The sequence below is a fragment of the Echiichthys vipera genome (assembly GCF_963691815.1).
Source record: "Echiichthys vipera genome assembly, chromosome: 12".
Classification (NCBI taxonomy): Eukaryota; Metazoa; Chordata; class Actinopteri; order Perciformes; family Trachinidae; genus Echiichthys; species Echiichthys vipera.
Genome location: NC_139837.1, coordinates 11,289,870 through 11,310,819, shown reverse-complemented (window position 1 = coordinate 11,310,819; position 20,950 = coordinate 11,289,870). Strand labels below are relative to the sequence as shown.

General features: G+C 43.1%; 1 protein-coding gene across 1 annotated transcript in view; it reads left to right on the top strand.

Annotated features, from left to right (window-relative positions):
- Positions 1-20,950, top strand: part of dph6 (diphthamine biosynthesis 6) — a gene marked incomplete at both ends in the record, with an annotated part of 55,148 nt that overhangs the window by 8,385 nt on the left and 25,813 nt on the right. Inside the window, 8 exons of the mRNA XM_083924570.1 lie at positions 6,616-6,689; positions 7,624-7,742; positions 15,350-15,411; positions 15,874-15,968; positions 16,289-16,382; positions 18,322-18,472; positions 18,893-19,018; positions 20,732-20,861. Of these exons, the coding sequence (XP_083780696.1) occupies positions 6,616-6,689; positions 7,624-7,742; positions 15,350-15,411; positions 15,874-15,968; positions 16,289-16,382; positions 18,322-18,472; positions 18,893-19,018; positions 20,732-20,861 (851 nt within the window). The remainder of the gene's footprint in view (positions 1-6,615; positions 6,690-7,623; positions 7,743-15,349; positions 15,412-15,873; positions 15,969-16,288; positions 16,383-18,321; positions 18,473-18,892; positions 19,019-20,731; positions 20,862-20,950) is intronic.

Genomic DNA, 20,950 nt, shown 5'->3' with positions numbered 1-20,950 from the left:
AGGATAATCCAGCCAAGTGACTGAGGCGGTTGGACTTGTAATAAAGCCTTTTAAACTCACCAGTACTAACAGCAATTCAGGCCAAATGGTGCCTTTCTCAGAACAGAAAGCTGAGGAATAATAACTCTTTCAACTCCCTGCCATTCATCTACTTCAAAATTAAGAGGGCTTTTATGTTTTGTTTTGTGAACCATTCCCCTCAAGAAATATTTGTGGCAGGCCCCATCACCTCCCGCGGCGAAAGTCATAACTAGCCGTAGAAAAACACTGTCTGGAGTCTGGAGAGTGGGTTAAACCAGCATCACTGCTATATTTTCCTCCAGTCTCTCTCTGGGGAGAGAGTGTGTGTGTGTGTGTGTGTTGGGGGGGTTGTTCAATGATGTCTGTTGGAGCTATGGAGGATAGAGGACAGGAGAGCCTAGATGCCAAGAGCCTGGAACCTGACCTCACCAGAAAAACATTTACATTTTGAAGTGCGTGTGTGTGTGTTTGTAGGTCGGTTCTTGACTGTGTGTATATATGTGAACGTCAGTACATGTGCGCGCGTACACCCTGTGGACTAGGTGGTTGTTACGGACCATGAAAAGCAACTGACATAGTTTACCTCTCTGTGGCATGAGACTCCTTCTTTGATTCCGTCCTACTTGCTTTCTGGAAGCAGCTTCCTGTCTGAGGCGCTTAAATACTCTTACCTCAGCCAAGTGGGATGTTGCTATGACAGAGCTGGGATTATGGCTTTATTTTATGCCCTGAAGAAAACTTTTGCTGATGCTTATTTATCGGGACACCTTATCCTTTTAATGGCAAGACCTTGAGCATTTGGAGGAAGTTACGTGAATTCTCGTCATCTTAAAATAAATCCCATCGAGGCACAAAGTGACAATTTGTTTAATGTAGAAACAAGCATTAAAATATTGCATTTAGTAAGATGCAGTAATAACTGAAGTTGTTTGCTTCAATTGAAAGTATTCATGGACATCAGAGTGCATCAATAAACAACCCTCTGTCTCTCGCTGCTTCCCAACATTTAGTTTTCCACGGGTGTAGATATGGAAAGCCTCCTTGTCCTTGGCCTGCTGAAACTAGGGCTTTGTGCTTGCTTTGGCCAAGGCCCTCTCCCTCCCTGCCTGACAACTGGCTGGGCCTGTGTTTACGTAACCATATATATCTGAGAGGAAACTCGTGAAACGTTAATCTCCCTACTTTTTAACCCTGATGAATTTCTACATTTTCCAGCTGTGCGGCATGGCATATTTATGCTCAGGCTCTGTCGCTGAAAACAGCTCTGTCACTGTAAATGAATCACTATCCAAGACTAAAGTGTGTGTGTGTGTGTGTGTGTGTGTGTGTGTGTGTGTGTGTGTGTGTGTGTGTGTGTGTGTGTGTGTGTGTGTGTGTGTGTGTGTGTGTGTGTGTGTGTGTGTGTGTGTGTGTGTGTGTGTGTGTGTGTGTGTGTGTGTGTGTGTGTGTGTGTGTGTGTGTGTGTGTGTGTGTGTGTGTGTGTGTGTGTGTGTGTGTAAACTTCAGGCTAGGAAACTGTACAAATACAACCCATGAAAAGCTGCAGTGGTACCTTCACAGATTTAATTTGGTGCTTCTTTTTCATTCCTCACTGGACCCAAATCAGTGCACTGGCCTGTCACTTTTCTGTGGGCTGATAAGCGTCCTTCACTCATCGCGTTGATGAGACAATGCCTCATGTCATATCCTCTGTATCCTCTGTTGGCCGCTCACACCTGCATCATTGCCTCAGCGAGGCTAAGACTTTTCCCTATTCTGCTTTCTCTCTCCCCTTCTTGTAACTCTGACCTGCATCATCTCAGTAACCAGTCGGGGTATTTAGGTTTATGAGCGGCTGGCTTAGTGAGCCGTTTGTTTTTCTTATTCCACCACTCTGTATGGCTGAAGACTGACACGTGGTGAGTCATCTTGCCAGCCCATCCGCGAGCACAAAGGAAGAGCCCGTCTTTCAACAGCTGCTTCAAACAGACAGCCCCACCAATTTACCAAAGGGAATGTCTCTGAAAGCCTTTTAGAACAAGGTTTGGCCGATGTTTGTTTTACAAAGACATTCGTTAAGCTTGCATGTCCATTTGTTGCTATATTTTGATGGATCAGACATTGTACATATTTTTTTAGCCTCATTATATAAAAGAATCATATAATATCGGAAGCATTGGGTGTGACTTATAACATTATAAATGATCCAAACTATATCCTGTACCTTGTGCACACCTCTTCCACATCCTGTCACTCCTTCACCAACTCTGGGAGTCACCTTGGAGTGTAACTGTCTGTACAGAATGGTAATGAGGAAGCTGATTTAAAACAAATAACCAATGTCTCCTCCTACTAAGCTCACACTAAGCTTCCTGTCAGTTTTTGGCATGTCTGAGTTGTCAGGACAGCCCAACACGCCCCGGGAACTATGTCCGCATTACATTAAACACAATCGCTTGACCCCACCTGGCCCTATCCCCTGTACCACATCTACTTGAGCTGCTACAACAAGGTCCAACCCCCTTTCCATGTTCCCAACATGTAGGGGAACAGGGGAGAACAATCCCATTACATTAAAACAGGCCCAGAGCTGATCTAATGGAGAGAACATTAAAACCATGTCGCGTCCAGTCACTTACTTGATGGATCCTGGAAGAGAGGGATGTAGAGGAGTGTCGGAGAGAAGGGGGGAAGGGACAGGAGGCTGTGAGGTCAGATGTGGTGTCGATATGACAGTGCGGATGCGGTAATAGGAAGCTTGTGATGGTACCCCGGTGCCCTTGAGCAAACTGTCATTCAAACCACTTTAATTAATTTCTTCACTTTGTCTTCTTCTCCGCCTCCCTGCCATCACACACAAGCATATAACATACAGGAGGCCGTAAGATAATACAAAGCATGTGTCAATAACTTTGGACTCAATAAAAAGAGTATTTTGTAATGGAAATATGTGGCCTCGTGTCTGTAATAGCCAAGATCTGCCAACGCTGGCGTCCCAGTTGTCAGAACAAGCTGAAGCAGGCATTTTGGAAACCCACCATTTTGCAAAATGGAGCTTTGTATTGTTAGGGTGTATAATTAAGACCTCATTGTGACATCCATTGAGAGCGAGCTAATGAGTGTTCTGATGTATTCCATATGAATATGAATATTGAATTTTTAATATTTTATGGTTTTCTAATTGCCTTGGTCGCTTTTAATGGTTTTGACTGTTGAATATTACCCAGACTGAATGTGTGGCATGCGCAAGTACCTTTTAGGCTGATGAAATCGCTGCATTCTCAAGCCGAATTCTTTGCTTTATGATTGTCAACTTTGGTATTTATCTTTGGGGCAGATACATATCTTGACTGAAGGCATGTCTGTGACTGTGAATACATTTGAACCACTCTTTTACTCCCTTACTAAGACGAATGTATATATAATTACAAAGTATATCACACACACTACCTTGATATAGAGTTTAATGGCCGTATCGTTTCTTTGTGAAGCATGTCTGCTGGCCTTAATCTTCCCCACAGCTGACATCTTAATAACTCAGTCCTCTCCATCCATTTCCACGGGAGACATCCGGATGTGGGGGAAGGATTAGTTTAATGAATTTGACAATTAGTAACAGAAGTTAATGACTGCATGGGGCTAAGTACCCTGATGGACATGGCTGGGGGGACTGAGGGCTTCCATTGCTCTGGGCCATAGATCCTCATTAATAGCTTTTCAGCCTGCTGGAGAGGACGGGGAAGCCAGGCCAGGCCTTTGTTTAGTGTGTGTCTGACGGGGCTGCTACGGGGTTGCACTGTTGCACAACGCCACGCCAGAATTAGTCCCGCTCCGGGCGTGAGTTAATGCAGGGCCTCAGGTCCTGGATCAGGTGAAGCTTCCTTTAATGAGCTGGGGTCATTAAATGTTGAAAAAAGAAAAGTGACATGGAATCGGGGGCAGGCAGGGAGCTCTCTCTTCGAATCTTGTGCCAACAGTCATGAAGAAAGAAAAGTGGCTCGCGGGTCACAAGAGTCCTGATGACCTCTGCCTTGATTTATCGTTGTGTTAGCTCCTTACCCGGATCCCACCTCTAATGTAGTCAAAACATCGTTTAGCCAGATAGCTCTCATAAAGATTTTATTATTATTTATTATTATACTGTGCTTCAGGAGCTACCTTGTCGCTTTGTCAGGTATTCCCACTATAAAACATTTTGATAGATTTTTCAGCTACCATAAAATCAAAGTTTGTAGTTTTTTATGGCATCATGAATACACATGAAACAATTCCCATAATATCCATGAATTCAGATTTATTCATTCATAAAGCACTTCTTCACAATAATGTATCCTACCTTTCTTACAATGAGAAAGTATGTCTAGAATTTGTAAAATGGCGTCCAGAGCAGCATTAGCTGCCCCCTCATTCCTGCCTGTCTGCTGGTGATAGCTATAATAGCGATGAAAACACAACCGCATCCAAAAATAATCATTTTCCAAAGCTGTTTGGCAAAAGGTCTACGAGCTGGAGTCTCCACTGAGAACAAGGGAGATGTGTGACAAATTTGTCTTGTGTTATCATTAGTGGGCGAGTATGCCTGGGTATTTCAAGGCTGCATGATGTAATGTAATGAGAGCCAGTGAAAAGAAAAGCCGTTTAATTGGTCAAGTCGAACCTCAAAGGCCCGGGTACGTACAACAGTCTGCCTCTGGAGAGGAGTAGAGACAGAGAGAGACGGAAAGACAAAAACACAAGACAAGGATGTTGTTTGCTGATCTTCTGTTATTCCGTCAGGCCAAGTCTGGTCCTGCCAGGTTTAAAGCCAACGGGCCAAATTGGTGTTGATCTAGCACACTCCTTCAACACTTCCATTCCTATCTCTTTTCCTCCTTCTCTCCGTCTCTCCTTATCCCGCTCTTTACCACCTAATATGCCTCTTTAGGAAGTGACAGTTGTATTTAGGGAAAAGGTTATCATTGTATTAGAATAGAGTGCTGGCCCTGAGGCTTACCTAGAATTACATGACACTGCCTACAGCCGCCTTCGCTCTGTGCTGGGCTGAAATGTTATCAGTCTGACTTAATTACTGTCACCGGGCAGTGGAATTGACTGTAATGTATATTCCAATGTTGGACACATTGGAGAGGTATTAAAACTCGAGCACTGAATCCCGAGTTCTTAAGATCTCTTGGTGTTTAACTTTAGGTCAAAGAGTTAAATTCTGGCTGTGTATTTGTCTGTGTGTGTTTTAACTTCAGCTCTATTCCTCACATCCTCTGCTGCACTGTAAACAACACACACACACACACACACACACACACACACACACACACACACACACACACACACACACACACACACACACACACACACACATACACACAGAGCACATCCTTTATCTGATTAGCTGGCACGCCTACGTGGAGCTGTGTGTGTGTGTGAGGCACAGTGCGTTGCAACGCAGCGACAGGCCCCAGGCAGGGCATGGATTTCATTTAGGAAAGTATCAAAGGTTTACACGCTGTTCGCTTTAATCAGCATGTTTATCAGGCAGAGAAAAATTGCAGGAAGGGACCACAGGGAGAAGGAGGGGTGGGGTGTGGGGTGTGGGGGGGTTATCTTAAGGACCAGTAGCCAGGGAAATTGATAATGGCTACAAGGTAATTTACTGGAGACTTGTGCATCCCTTCACTGCTTCCACCCTTGTCTCTCATTCTAATTACAGCCCATGTAATGCCCTAATGAATCTGCAGGTGTGTGTCTGTAGGGGAGGGGCATGATGGTAGGGAACGGGGTTGTGCATGAAGGTAGGGAAGGGGGTTGTGCGTGCATGCCTATGTATGCCTGTATGTGTGCAAGGCTGCACCCCATGCTTGAACCCCTCGCTTGCACCTATGGGTGTTTGTTTGTGCGCGTCACTCCGGATCAAGTCTGTTTTTTCACACGAGAAGATTGAACGCATCTCAAGGCTGTGTCAGTATCTCTCGAGTGCATAGTTGTCTCACTGTTTCTGAAATATGAATATGATATGAAAAGCAATTAGATTAGCCCTCAGCAATATTAAAGATACATGCCACTCAAAGACACAATGCTCTACTGATACTTCAAGCTGTCACCGCGGTTCCGTCTCCGAGCCGCAGCGCGTAGTGGATGGAAGCCTTGGCCAGACACACTCATCTCCCTGCGCACACCAGACGTGCTGATAAGGTCCAGGAACTGCCTTTGGTCGTGCCGGTGCCTCCACTCACACACCCACAAGTACGCACAAACACACACGTTCACTCACAGAGCCATGCAGACAACCATCCAGGGGATATGGGTTGGACCAGAAAGGCCTTGATATGACCAGAGTGTAAACATCCCCACAGGACTGCGGTACCCATGAAAGGAAAGAGTCGTCAGGAATCTGCTTTCTTTGTCTGTTTCAGCCTGTGTGTGTATATGTTAACATGTGTTTGCGTGGTTTTGTTCAGACAACACTTTGGGATACCATTGTAGGTCGAGCAAGTATTTGGCCCCATGGGATGGTGACGTCATATAGTTGTTACAATGCACACTGCGCACATTGAATAATGGAAAAGGCAAGAAAACTTTTTTTTCAGTTAAGTTTCCTCCATCTTTTCCTTCCCACAGGAAAAGGAGGGTGTCGAAGCGGTGTCTGTAGGGGCCATTCTCTCCGATTACCAGAGGGTCCGTGTGGAAAATGTGTAAGTCCAACACACACACTCACACTCACGAGTGCACAAACACTACGTTCAGGCCTCTGAACTTGAATGACGCACACTCTGAGGTCCACTAAAGGAAAAGAGAACATCCTCTGAAGTCACCGTGTGTTCCAAACTCGGCCTAATTTTGTTTAAACACATATACACACTTGAGTTTTGTTTATGCCATTTTTATTTATTCTAGCTTTGATTTCTATGGTGCCGCTCTGTTTTTATGGAGCAATGATTTCAAGAAAAGGAATGAAACTGATAGCTCCATAATTGTCACGTGATTTTGTTAATATATATTAAAAAAATACACTTTTCCCATTATGGGTGAAACACAACATTCTTATTCGCTGAAAGATGAGATGGTTTCCTCGTGACACAGATACCCACAAAGTTTTTTTTTAATACTCGTTCTTGTTTTATTTTTCCTCTCTGTTTTCCTTTGCCCTCTGTCGTCTCTCTCTTTGTTCTTTCTTGTTCTAAACTTACACAGACTGGACACATTGCAGCACAAAAGCTCTCTACAAATCCTGCTGTCAGTCAACAATTGTTTCCTCATACACACTGGATGCATATACATACTATAAATGTCCCACACATTTCTTGAGTATACATTTGTGTGTAGACTTTTTCAGGTCCAGTTACCTGCTTTGAACGTGCGCGTTCCACAGTTTTATGTGACTGACAAGCCACAGCTTAAGATGGAGTTCTTGTTTTGTCTTTGTTTAAAGCCACGGGCAGTGGTGGCAGGTGGGAGCATGTTGTGTGGGCCCATCAGGGTGGCAGCCTTCCCACAACTGAAGAAGGTGCCCAGCCCAGTTGGCTTTGAAGTTCTTCTGAAGATGGCAAATATTCAATAACTGCTTTACATATCCTTCCCTGTCTACAACCTACTGCTCTAACTTTTCCATTTCCCCTGTTCCCCCAGGTGCTTGCGGCTAGGTTTGCAGCCCCTGGCCTACCTGTGGCGCCGCGACCAAGGTTCCCTGCTCTCTGAGATGATATCATCTGACCTCCATGCGATCCTCATCAAAGTCGCTGCCTTCGGTGAGTTTTTTTTGTCTCACTCTTTTGTGTCAGAGGCAGCTGTTTTTTTTAACCCTCTTTTTTTAACTTTCTCTGAAGGTGCCATGTTGGTTAAGTGGTGTTTGGCACGGGGATAGAAAGGACAGAAATTTGGATAAGTGGGGGATAGGACGAGGAGAAAGGGAGGCGTAACCAGAGAGAAAAAGAGAGACAAGTAGAGTAATGCCTAATCATTAATCTGTGGCTTAGCAGCAGTGTTGAGACTTGTGCCAGCGGCGAAGGTATTGAAGCAGAGAACAATATGAAAAGATAAGAGGCACAGGGGGAGGAGGTGTGAGGGAAGTGCACAGTGGCATTGGGAGGGAGGGAGGAGGGTTGGCAGTTGAGAAATAATCACAGGTGATTGCCCCTCACATTAATGCAACCTGTCAATAAGCGACGCACGTCCCCATTGTGTGAGAGAGAAACACTCCATTCTCTGCTTATGCATAGCTCAGAATACATGGTCCGTGAAGCAAAGATTAAAATCTCTCATTTACGTTTTTCAACTTTGCTTCAGCAGCGGGGAAAGAGGTTAATGCGGTATCACCTGCTCTCTACCTGTCTGTTTTGGAGCCCGAGGACAGGAAGATCAGATTACTGAATAATAGGAGAGAGTAAAAAGAAAAGTTTTCTTTTTCTTTTCTCGGGTACATGACGTTAAGATCCCTACCTGTATCTACTTGATAGTGCAGCCGGTTCCCTTTTGACGATGCCAGTGATAAATGATAATTACGGCTACAAATGGTTCTTTTTACTCTCAAACTACTCATGGCGATAGATCATCATGTTGACACTGTTTACGTGCGGTTAAGTGCTTGTTGTCACCTTTGGTAGCAATCAGTCGAAAAGGGGTCCGCGGCTGACTGGTGACCCGGAGAGCATTCAAGATAGTCTGCATGTCTTTCAGCGCTGCTCGAATAACCTCTCATGGAAAGCATTTGCCAAGCCATTTATCTTTGGTACTTTATTTGCTGGAACCATTTCTCATTTTTTAATGGTCTCATGATAAAGGACTTTTTGGTCATAAATAATACGACTTGTCAGATGCCTGTCAGAGAAGAGATGATGTCAGAATCCATGTTTTCAAGATTTTTTTTTCTGTGGGGTTATAATTATTGTTTACCAGTCACAATGTAAGTGTGTATTTCACATTAATTGATCAATCATAATCCCAAATTACCCTTCTGGAATAACACACCTGCAGAAAAAAAACAAACACACCTTAAAGACCTTAGTCACCTTGTAACCCAGCCACCTCCGCCGAGTTTTCTACTCCAAACTACTCTTTGTCTAAAAGCAAATTCTCAACATTTTTTGGAAGATTATAATTAGAAAGGAAAATCACCTCGGGTGCCTTTGAGCGTGTATCTTGGCCTCAAACCTTGGGTGTTTGTGTGCATGTGTGTTTTGGCTACAGGTAAAAAGGAAAGATCTTATCGGCCCTGACTCCTCACCTGTCCTGAGGCAGTGGTAATTAGAAAGGAGAGAATTGAATAGGGGTGCAAGTGCCCAGGGCATTTTAGGCAGCACTCACATAATTGCAGCTTTGGTGGGAGCAGGTCTGAGCAGTGAGGTGTGCTGTTTACGGGAGATTGGGTGACAGTAGGGCATACCTGGTGGCCTTTGGTTTGTGTGCGTGTGTATGCGTGTGTGTGCGTGTGTGTGTGTGTGTGTGTGTGTGCGTGTGTCTGCGTGTGTGTGTGTGTGTGAGTGTGTCTGTGTGAGTGAGAGAAAGAGATTTGGAGGGATTTACTTGTGCAGACCTCATGAGGAGAGGGGAAAAAACAACTCTCCCAGGGCAAAGGTTAAGTCCGCATCTGAACTGACAGCTAAAACGGCTTAGAATATTTGGTGGTAGTATGAATTGGGTTTTTGGTGGGCTCTGAATAGTGAGAAGTCATTCAAGATTAATATTCCTTCATTAGGCACCCAGAAAGACAGGTGGAAATTAGCAGTGAATGGATTAAAAAAAGGGGGGAAAAGTGCTTTCTTTCAAAAGGGAGGATATATTCCTTGATGACAAATCCCTGCAGTGAAAAGACAGCTGTCCAAATGCAGGATGATCCTCTAAGTGAATTCTCTAGAAGTGTTCATTTGCGTGCTGATGGCAGCCTAAAACCACAAAAGAGAGAAAGAGGATTTTAGTCTTTGAAGATGCCAAATAGCATGTAGTGAAATAAGTTCATCTATCTGAGTCCCAGCCTATGAATGTCAGAAAATGCTTCTAATTAGCAAAAAAAGCATTTCTCTCAAAGGGAAATGCACGTTGTTGTTGAGAAAACCATCCTTTTATAATATAATATCTCTTGAGCTAACCACGTTAATTGGCAATTCCAAAAGCTCATATTAAATATTCATGTAATTACTTAATTGATTGATTAGTGCAGGTGTATATGAGGGCACAGGTTCAGCAGTTAATTGGTCCTCAGCTCCAGAGATAATTGGCATGTGTGAAATCAAGGTCTATCCGCGGGAAAACCTTTTATCACCGCATGATCTTTTACCCTTCACACGAGCATAGCCTTTGTGCTATGAAGAAGGGAATTTATGTCACAAATTTGCTTTCACTGATCACCTCAAATCCACTTAAGGACAGTGAATAAAATGTAATATATACTTGAATGACAATTAATGTTCAAAGACGTTAAAGAAAATGTGCTGATACTTTTTTCAATGTGGAAGGCAATGAATAAGCCATTTAGCATTATTTCCGTTATCCAAAGAAACTGAGAAACGATGCAAAATATACAACCTGTTTTTATTTTGTTTTTATTTTGCCTTTATTTAACCAGGTTTGTCCCATTTAGATCAAATATCTCTTTTACAATTGCCTTTGTTTGTGTGTTTTTTGATCACATAAAACACACAAACAAAGGCAAGTACAACAGAATGTGCAATATACAATCACAGTTTCTTTTTTTACCATCCAAGGCCAAGGTGATGTTTTTCAAACTTGTTTCTTCCAGTTTACAGTCTAAAATCCACAGATATTCTGCTTATTATCATTTAACATAAACAACACTTTGAGGATTGGCTATTGAAAGAATATTATACCAGAGAGTTGTTGGCATCTGTGCTTGAAAAATGACTTAAAAGATTAATCACCAATCATCAAAATAGGGGCTGATTAATCATCTTATCATTTCAACTTTAAATCTGTTTTTCTTAGCGTCTCATTTGACCTTTTTCTTATTAGGTGACAGGAAAGAAAGGTACTGAGTGATGGAGAAAGAAAATGACATGCAACAAGGTGGCGCCTGAAACCCCTTATTGCTCTGGCCCCTTGCTTTTTAATGAAAAATAATATCAAGATTACACAAGATTTGCTAGCACACAATACGAAATACATTAATGGTTTAAGTAAGTTCAATCAAATTGATGTTTTTGAGCTAGTTAGAACACGTGACAGGAGGAAGCAAATCAGCCTTAAATAGTTATTATTAGATATAATTATAGGTATTATTATTATTATTAGTTTTTTTTTAAACCACCTGCCACACATTAAAACTGTGTGAATTCCCTCAAACTGAAAAAAAAGATGTATTCATTTGTGAAGGTTAATTTTGTCCAGGTTAAGGTCTGAATGGTTGTAAGTACTCCCAGTTTCTCCTTTTTGATTTGTTGGACTGAAAGGATTTCATCTTGATGCGATTGCTACACAATTCATGCTGCCTATTATTCTGCTCACAGACGCTGAATTTCAGATAAGAGCCTGACAAATTTCACATATAACCTTAATCTTATCATCCTTTGCACGGTGCCACCTCCCTTTCCTTCTTTCTTCCTTTCCGTTCTGTATTTCTCTCTCTTGCGAAGATTAGGAGATAGTGAACAGCTATTGTTTTGGCTGGGGTCTTTTGAGAACGTTGTTTAAAGGCTGATGCATCTCACCTACTAGGGAGGAGATGCTTATTTCATCCATTTAAAGGCTAAAATGTTACACATCATGAATCCAATTTTCTCTGCCTTTTCTCTCTGATGGCAGGGATTAAAGCCGAGCTGTCAGCTGGCACGCCGGATCTTAAGACAACCCGCAGATGTCTGCAATACTGCGCTCAGCTCAGCTCAGACAGTATCTAGAATCTCCCGGCTTTTAATTTAGCATTAGGCTCAGTAAGCAAAATCGCAAGCATTTTCAATTAAATAGGCAACTCACTGCTGTGGGTTTACATGAATCAACCTCTTCAAGGTGGGGAAAGGCCAATCATGATCGTTAAAAAGAATCAGCGCAAAAGTGTGCTCTGGATATAATTGCCATTGACTTTTATAAGGAGAGAAGTGAGAGCAGCATTTTCAGAAGGAGAGTTCAGAAGGAGAACGTTTTTGGGTTTTTTGGTTTGGTTTTTATCTGAAAGCTTCGCTTATTGGTCCAAGAAGTGAATTTCTAAGCAGAATCAAAGGATTTTCCACTGGCTATTGTAAGCTCCCTGCAATATGATTAACTGGTATTAACTGGTCTTTTAAACCGTTTTCACATACGAGTCCTGAACAATGTCAGGACAATCGGGTCCGGACGTGGTCCAGAGTTTTGTCTTTCACACATACAGCGCACAACAGGAGATTCTTTGTGTCAAATGTGTTCTCACTTACTGGAAATACTTTGTATGGTTTAAGCGAGGGGTGGCGTCTGGGTAGAGTGTGCAGCAGGGAGGACATGAGGCGTAATTTGGTCATAAACACCAGGCTCTTGCCATTCTTAGCATTTGTCTGACTATTTCAGCCTCGGCCCCGACCAACAGAAGAAATCTCAAGTTTGCAGTGTGTGTGTGAAAGGGGATTTGTTATGTTTTGCGTAAAGTTTTTAACTTCAGTTTTAACAATTTTGTTTTCTTAACATCTCAATATAAAAGCTAACTTGAATGTCTGAGTGGCTTTTGGTTTACTGGTAAACTTTCTTATTCCTGGCTAATTTCGAGGCCCTAAATGTCAACAAGGTTTTTGAAAAATGCTCTCCCTCATTACTGAGCTCCCTGGTTTTAAAGTTCACTGAATTTAATTGGAGTTTTATAGGATAATACGAGGTAAAAAGCCCTTTTAGAGGAGAGCCATTCTTCTCAGTCTCTCTTAGGGAAGCTCCTCTCTCTCCAAAGTGCAGTCTTGCTGTCTCTGGCGACAGACTAATGGCAGCTTCTAGTGGGCTTATTTGGGTTTAATGTGGCATAATGAGGTTAGGTAATTGGGTTTAGGTCAAGTTGTAAAACAGGTTCAGAGGAGACAGAGATGTGAAGATCATGTAAATGAGCAGTGTTAGATCGCTGAAGGCTCACACCAGTGGCTACTCAAAGACTTCTCAAAGCATGTATCCTACGAACGCAAGCTCGTTCCACCTATCCTCGTCTCCAAATGGTTTCAGTAACCTCAAGTCAATCAGGAACGTCAATTAAGAAAACATACAGGTACTAAGTGGTCTTGGGAGGAATGTCTCCACACTAATGCCATCTTCGTCTCATTTTATCACTCGAGCCTGTCTTTCTGGATTTCCATCGTCCTCTTCCCTCCTTGTAAATCTCAAAACATGTATCATATATTATTTAAGAGCAGGGAAGTTAATGAACATATTAAAAAAAAAGAGTGGCATCCCCTCCGCAATTTAGAGCTAATTATTAAAATTTGTTAAAAGGCATGACTAATTAAATAGGATATTTAAATGGGATTGAATTTTAATGCTTTTCTTTCCTCCTGCCTTATTACCTTTGTGGCAGGGTTAAGATGAGAGGATGTTGAGATTAGATATTCTCACACTAATTAAGACCACAGATCCCCTGGGAAGAGAATAAGGGCCTGTTCGTTCTCTCTCCCCACATTCTCTCTCTCTCTCTCTCTCTCTCTCTCTCTCTCTCTCTCTCTCTCTCCCTACCCTCCCTCATTCCCTCCGCTGTGGCCCTCCATCTCACCCCCTCTGGCGCTGGACCACCGGGGCCCGGAGGAGAGACACTTTTGGGATTAAGATGAACCCATGATGGGGATGCGATGTCCCCTCACGCCTTTCCTCTTGTCTCCCATCCATTGCTCCCCATGGGGTCCGCTGATGACACGTTAACCTTTGAGGTTGTCAGGGCCATGAGAGAGGAGAGATTCTCACATTACGATTAACTTTGTTCCTTTAATTAAACACATGAACGTGCCGATGAGCAGGACTACGTGGCGCCTGGGAATAGAGGAGCTAAATTGGATCTTCAGATAAATTATTAGCAACAATACAGCATTTTTTTCTATTGCGATGGCATTACTGTCACAACTGCACGTCACTCTGTATAAGTCTTCTATAACCTGTTAATGATTATGTCAATCAATTAAGAGGCAGCCATGGAAAAAGGGAAATGGAAAAGGTTGGAGAATAAGACAAGCCATTGTCAGTGACCATTGAGATCTAATTGTTTGGTTCCAGGAACTTTGCCCTTATATTTTTAGATAACAATACGTTTTTTAACTAAACCCTGTGTCAGGCACAGTATATAACCTCTCCTTAAATGTTCCATTTTCCATTCATGTCCTGTTATGTTTTTACTGTTCTACTCTTTGAGGAAAGCACCTGGTATTCAGGGCTTTTGTTTGTCATCAGAATGGTGAAGAATGTACAGTAGGAAAATGCAGGCTGCACAGTCTTTGTGAATTGAGTTGTTTACAGGGTTAGATGGAGTTCAGTGTGGTACCATCAGGAACAGGCATCTGGCAAACAACGTTGGGATTTAGTATCACAAAGGAGTAAAACCACTTTGAGGCTTAACAAGCTGAGTAAATTATTAATTGCACATTTTTATTCCTGCTAATATGCACATAATCCTGAAATAAGGTTATCATTATTAAAAAGGCAGGAAGGTATAGCAAAGGCTTTTTTTCTCTAGAAGTCTATGTGGTTCATTGGTTGCTTTAACTAACTCTGGGGAGTGAGCTTTTATTTTAGGAGCGTGGAACCAGTGGGTATTCATACGAAACTCTGCTCCAATCTTTTCCCTCCTTCTTTTCTCTCCCATGCCTGTGAGTCACTTCCATCCACCATTTCAGGGGAAGGGGAGGGAAAAGGCAAATAAACAAGATCTCTTTCCAGAGTTTATGTTCTCAAAGGGAACAAGATGAGGGGGCGGCGGACGAGGGGGGCGTGGGGGGTCTGCGGCCAGCAATTGAAAACTGTTACCCTTACCCGGAGAGATCTGTGTACACTACTTGCAAAGTCAAACAAATAGATCCAGGGTGCAGGTTTGCATTTGTGTTTGTGTGACTGCCCGTAAACCTCCCTGCCTGTCATCTCCAATCACTGTTCTCTGTTCCTGATCAGACTTCTCTCTCTCTCTCTCTGTGTGTCTGTGTGAAATTGTGTGTGTGTGTGTGTGTGTGTGTGTGTGTGTGTGTGTGTGTGTGTGTGTGTGTGTGTGTGTGTGTGTGTGTGTGTGTGTGTGTGTGTGTGTGTGTGTGTGTGTGTGTGTGTGTGTGTGTGTGTGTGTGTGTGTGTGTGTGTGTGTGTGTGTGTGTGTGTGTGTGTGTGTGTGTGTGTGTGTGTGTGTGTGTGTGTGTGTGTGTGTGTGTGTGTGTGTGTTTCTTTGTGCATTGCTGTGTGTATGTCCGTACGTCTACTATGTGGGTGCCAGGCCTGGATCCAGAGAAGCACTTAGGAAAACCTCTGGCTGACATGGAGCCCTATCTGAAACAGGTCACCTACTGGTAGATACTCTGTCACCCAGTTATCACTCTTGACTGCTGTACTTCCATTTATTTCTATGTGTACATCATTTGCTCACAGTCAGTTTACCTGACGTTCATACAAAGTCTTAAAACGCTTGAATGATGAAGCGCTTCATCTAAATTTACTACATTAAAATATTTTTTTCTTTCACCTTTAGTTTTAGAATGATTGCATTCTCAGTGTTCTGCTGTTTCTGCTAATTGTGGGGAAATATCTGGCATGCCAGTCATATTCTTGTACAATTGCTAGTTTATATCCCAATGTTAAAATTTTTTTTTTCTTTTGAACTGGAAAATATTATACTGCTAAACTGGACATGCAGACACAAATTATGGAAATTAAATACACTATTTTCTGTCCTCTTCCATTCAAAGAAAATACCAGAGTTTTTAAGTGTTTAATACGTTTTTTTTTGCTTTTATTGATTAGCTCTACGAGAAGTATGGAGTTCATATTTGTGGAGAAGGAGGCGAATATGAAACGTTCACCCTTGATTGCCCCCTCTTCAAAAAGAAAATGGTCATGTGAGTGCTGAAATATAAACTGTAATGTCTGTAATTCAACTCGGATAGACAAGTGAAAGTGTTTGTTTGTTTTTGCAGACATTACTGTGCATGAGAGTTTATTTTCGTGTGTGTGTGTGTGTGTGTGTGTGTGTGTGTGTGTGTGTGTGTGTGTGTGTGTGTGTGTGTGTGTGTGTGTGTGTGTGTGTGTGTGTGTGTGTGTGTGTGTGTGTGTGTGTGTGTGTGTGTGTGTGTGTGTGTGTGTGTGTGTGTGTGTGTGTGTGTGTGTGTGTGTGTGTGTGTGTGTGTGTGTGTGTGTGTGTGTGTGTGTGTGCGTGCAGTGATGCAGCAGAGACGGTGATCCACTCAGCAGATGCCTTTGCTCCAGTTGGCTACCTGCGCTTCACCAAGATGCACACCGAGAACAAAGACATTGTGAGTCAAACTTCTGAAGAAATCCATGAGCATGACTTGGTTTTCAAATAAGATCAATGCTGAATCAATCATTTCGCAACAAAGTTTGAGTAACTTTGGGGTTGATTACTTCAAAACCTCTCTGAGGGCAAAACAAATACAAGAACAAAACCTTTTGGTGTCTGATAACTTTGTCGAGCAGAAGAGAAACACGGCACTGTAGGGCAGGGTTCAGATCAGCCTCCAGAGGGCCTCTCTCTTTCTCTGTCTCTCTCTCTGTTTTGCACACTCTTGCTCTCAGTGTCTCCCTTCATCGCTCGCTCTCTCTCTCCTCTAGCCCCACATGGCCTACTTTGACGTCTGCAATATTCACTGCAGCCTGCAACTAGGCCCAGCTTAATAAACATGTCTGCTCACATTAAGGCGCTTTGCATTCAGGTAGCTGGCTAAGCGGACACAGACGGGGGTTGCGGGGAGGCAGTAGGAATTGGTATATTAGAAGGAGCTGAATGGGGCTTCACAGACGAGAAGGGGTGACACTTCTGCAACTTTGTGATCCTTAAATTATTGTTGAGAATTCTGCGATGGAGACATTGACCTCATTTATGTGTAGTTTTAATTACTCTGTTTGAAATTGTCGGGTTTAATAAGACACCTACTAGATGATGAGTGTTCCTGGCGACAGGAAGTGCTGCTTGCATGCTGCTGTGTTTGTTGTAGTGAGGTAAGGCTCTAAGGGTTACTTTAAGGGATGCTACGTGCCTGTTAGCTCAACGTGTCTCCAGGGCAAAGCACACGATTTGCACGTGTGTTTCTAAGCACGTCACACAATAATGTGTGCATTTGATTTTGTGTTTGTTTGCGTTCAAGAAAGCGCATGCTTGTGTTTTTAGCCTCATGAATGCGTGTGTGTGTGTGTGTGTGTGTGTGTGCGTGCGTGCATGTGTGTGTGTGTGTTTGTTTGTGTGTGCACGTTTGGTGGGGGCTGGGACTGTTATGGACAGAAAACATACCCCCATCCCTCAACCTCCGTGACCCTGCAGCCTCACTCCCTACAGCTATGTATTTTTCACTCCCCATGCCGCCGCTCCCACCCCCACCCCCATCACCCAAACACATACACACACACACACACGCTCACACGCTACCACAGCCCCTGTAGCCCCCCCTAGGTTGCTGCGGGAAGAGCAGTGAGATTCAGGGCCTGTAAGGGGAGGGGAAGGATGGGGGGGAACCAGGGGAGAACCTGCCCTGGTTCAGCCTTCTGAAGCTCTTCTCGTCAGGGTGACAGATCTGCGGTGACACCAGCACTAGAGGAGACTGCACCGGGCTCAGGGGGTGGGGATGGACCACCATCATTTGCCCTCCGTTAATGCTAGTCAAGCTATTTTTCATGCTGGCCAGGAGAGAGGGGCTGAAGTATAATTAATTTGATTATCATATGGCCTAATGCAGTTGACAGCAGATGAGGGGGGTGAATGAGTGTTGGGGGGCGGGGAGGTGTTGAGGAAATATGAAATATGTATTCAAATGCGTGACACCCAGCAGGATTTGGCAGGTAATATGTATGCCTTAGAGAATGGTAATGATTTGTTATTTAAAGACGCAGCGGGCAAAGTATAAGTAAACCGAAGAAAACACTGGTGAAATCCAAAACATGTCTCACCCATCCAGTCATGAGTTTTGACTGACAGCCAGCCTGATTGAATCTACAGTATCAGAAAACACCACTCCCCATTTGCCTGAACCGCGAATATGTTAGCATGTTGTTTCATATTCATTCACCTTGAAGTTATGTGTGTCTGGGCCCTTGTCATGAAAGACTGACACACACAGCCCACTTGGTGGGGTATTTGAAAAGGTTGGCTAATTATACAGCGTTTTGTCTGTCTTTGCAAAAGGCTCAGCGCTCTTTGGTGGGCGTTTGGCCTGATGTATTCCCTGTGGTGCTTTATTGCAGGATGTGGTGGCGAGAGCTTTGCCCCATGGTAGTTGTCCTTGCCAGAGCGCCATTGACAAGATGACTGAGGAGGTGGAATATGCTGATCAAGCTCAAGACAACCAGCAAGAATTTACATCAAATTGTGACCTTAGTTGTCAACGGGGCCACGGTAAGATTCATTTGTGGTGAGACATTCACATGCTGACATGCATGCTTGAGTGTGTATTTATGTTTGTGTGTGTGTGTGTGTCAGATGATATTTGTGTGTGTGGTGTGTGCTCCCTGAATCTGTGTCATGCAGCCAGCTAATATACTTGAGTGACTGTTTGACAAGAGCTGTCATGATTACAGCAGTGTATTTGTGACAGAGTCTCAATTCATTCCCCCTCGATATAGACCACCTTTTCATGAATTACCGCTCATACAGCATATGTCCTGGTTGTAAATGAAGTAAAAAAAAAATGACATACTTACTTTGAATGTTCTAAAAGTCTTGAACACACATGAATCATGATAGGCCTCAGACCAACCACATCAGGCTGACTGCACAAGGTGCCGGCTAACCCTCTTCATGCATCTTTTCCTCTAGATCTCCCTCCATCCTGCTCACCAAGAAGTTCTAGAGGCTATCAATGGATCTCTGGCATCAACGGCCTTCAGACCAAGGATCCGGGGATTCACGGCCAGACATCGGCAGCTTTCGCACAGCTGAAAAGTAAGGGAAAGTGCTAGGGAGAGAAAGTACCAAGCAAGAGAGTGAACAGTTTTGAAGAACACAGTGTGCCAGAGCTGTGGACATGCTTTTAAATATCCCCTCGCTCAGGAGAAAAACACGAGGGCCTACTAGAAAATTCTTTCTTGCCTCCTTAAATTGCAGAAGCAAAAGACACATGTAACGACACTCACAAGTAAACTAGCCTTAAATAAATCATATTTTCTTCGATCAAATAAGAAGCATATCTTTGATATGATCATGGGGAGATGATACAGAATTCCTTTTTGTCCAGAGGTGATTTAAGCATCTCGGTATAACAGATTCTACAGGCCTTACTGTACTACACTAACTATTTTATCCTCAAAATCCAATAGAGTGAAACGTGTGGTGAAAACTTCTTTGTCCGTTGCGTGGTTTTCTTTCTCCTTGCTGCATTAGCTTAAGACACACAAGGAGGTGTGGCAGAGCTCGAGAAGTCGTTCCTCATTCAAAAGTGCTTGTCAACCTGAGTGTCAGAGACTCTGTCCATCACAAGACTGGGCTCTCAAGTTGGCCACCAAACAAGGACAAGCTATTCAAATTAGCCAAAAAGCCAAGTAAAACACACACACACGCAGATGCAGACACACACACACACACACACACACATACACACACATACACACACACACACACACACACACACACACACACACACACACATGCAGCACAGTCATGTTGGGTGGGTTATCGTTTTTGCCCTGCAGAACTTTAAAAGTGCATGCTTTTACAGTGTGTCGGAGTCTCTTTTTTTTCCTCTTTCTCTTTTTTGATGGAGAAAGAGGAGCAAAAGATGAAAAGCATATTTAATGTTTATCGTGGTGCTCTGCTGAACAGCCTTCACAGTGCCGAGACAATATTAAACAAGTTAATATTTAATGAACAACCTCTTTGTATGAGGGCGAAGTAGACTGAGACGCTAGTGTTGGCAAAGGAAAAACAAACTTGAGGCTCTTTCAAATGATTGTAGGGAGAAAGGCTTTTGCTTTGAGCCCTTGTGCCTGTGTTTGCATCTAAAGCCTATGATGTGCAACACACACACACACACACACACACACACACACACACACACACACACACACACACACACACACACACACACACACACACACATATACCCACTGTTTTAGATTGCTCTTTAACGAAGGGGACAAATACGATTACCACTTTAATGCCCTTCCAATTGATTTCAGTGTCAGTGAAAAGAACTTTAAAACTATCCAGCTCTTAACTCCAATGGTGATAATGTTCAAATGATGTTTGAACAGACAGACTATATATTAGGTATAGCGCAGCTGTAAGCGTGACATTGAGCACGACATGACTTGAAGCAAATGGCCGTACACTGCCTTGGACTCCATGAGTATTTTTTTTCACCGGCAAGCCTGCCTGTTGCAGTGTGAATAGGTACAACTTGAAACAACATGTCAAAAGAAATACTAGAAAAGAAATGAGTTTATAGAGGTAAACCAAAAGATATCAGTCTCAAAGAACGAATGGCATGGTGTTGAAATTTGGATTTCATTTGGAGTGTATTGCCTTTTTATTTTCGAGTATGCTTCTTCTATTCCAGTTTAGCTTGGCCAAGATGTGAATACAGTTAAAGTAGATAAGGTTATATTTCTCTAATTTACAATATGCACATTCACAGTATTATGTGATGCCTTTACCTAGGAGAGCTGGACAGCAGAGGCTGGAAGATGAAGGAGATCATCCTGGTTCACTTGTATGTGAGGTCCATGGAAGACTTTATCCCACTCAACACAACCTATAAGAAACACTTTGGCATCAACCCTCCTGCCAGGTAAAGGTACAAACACACATACAGACCTTTCCTGCTGACTTTCCTCTCCAAAGCATTGATTCCACGTTGCCCATTGCTCTTTTTCCTGG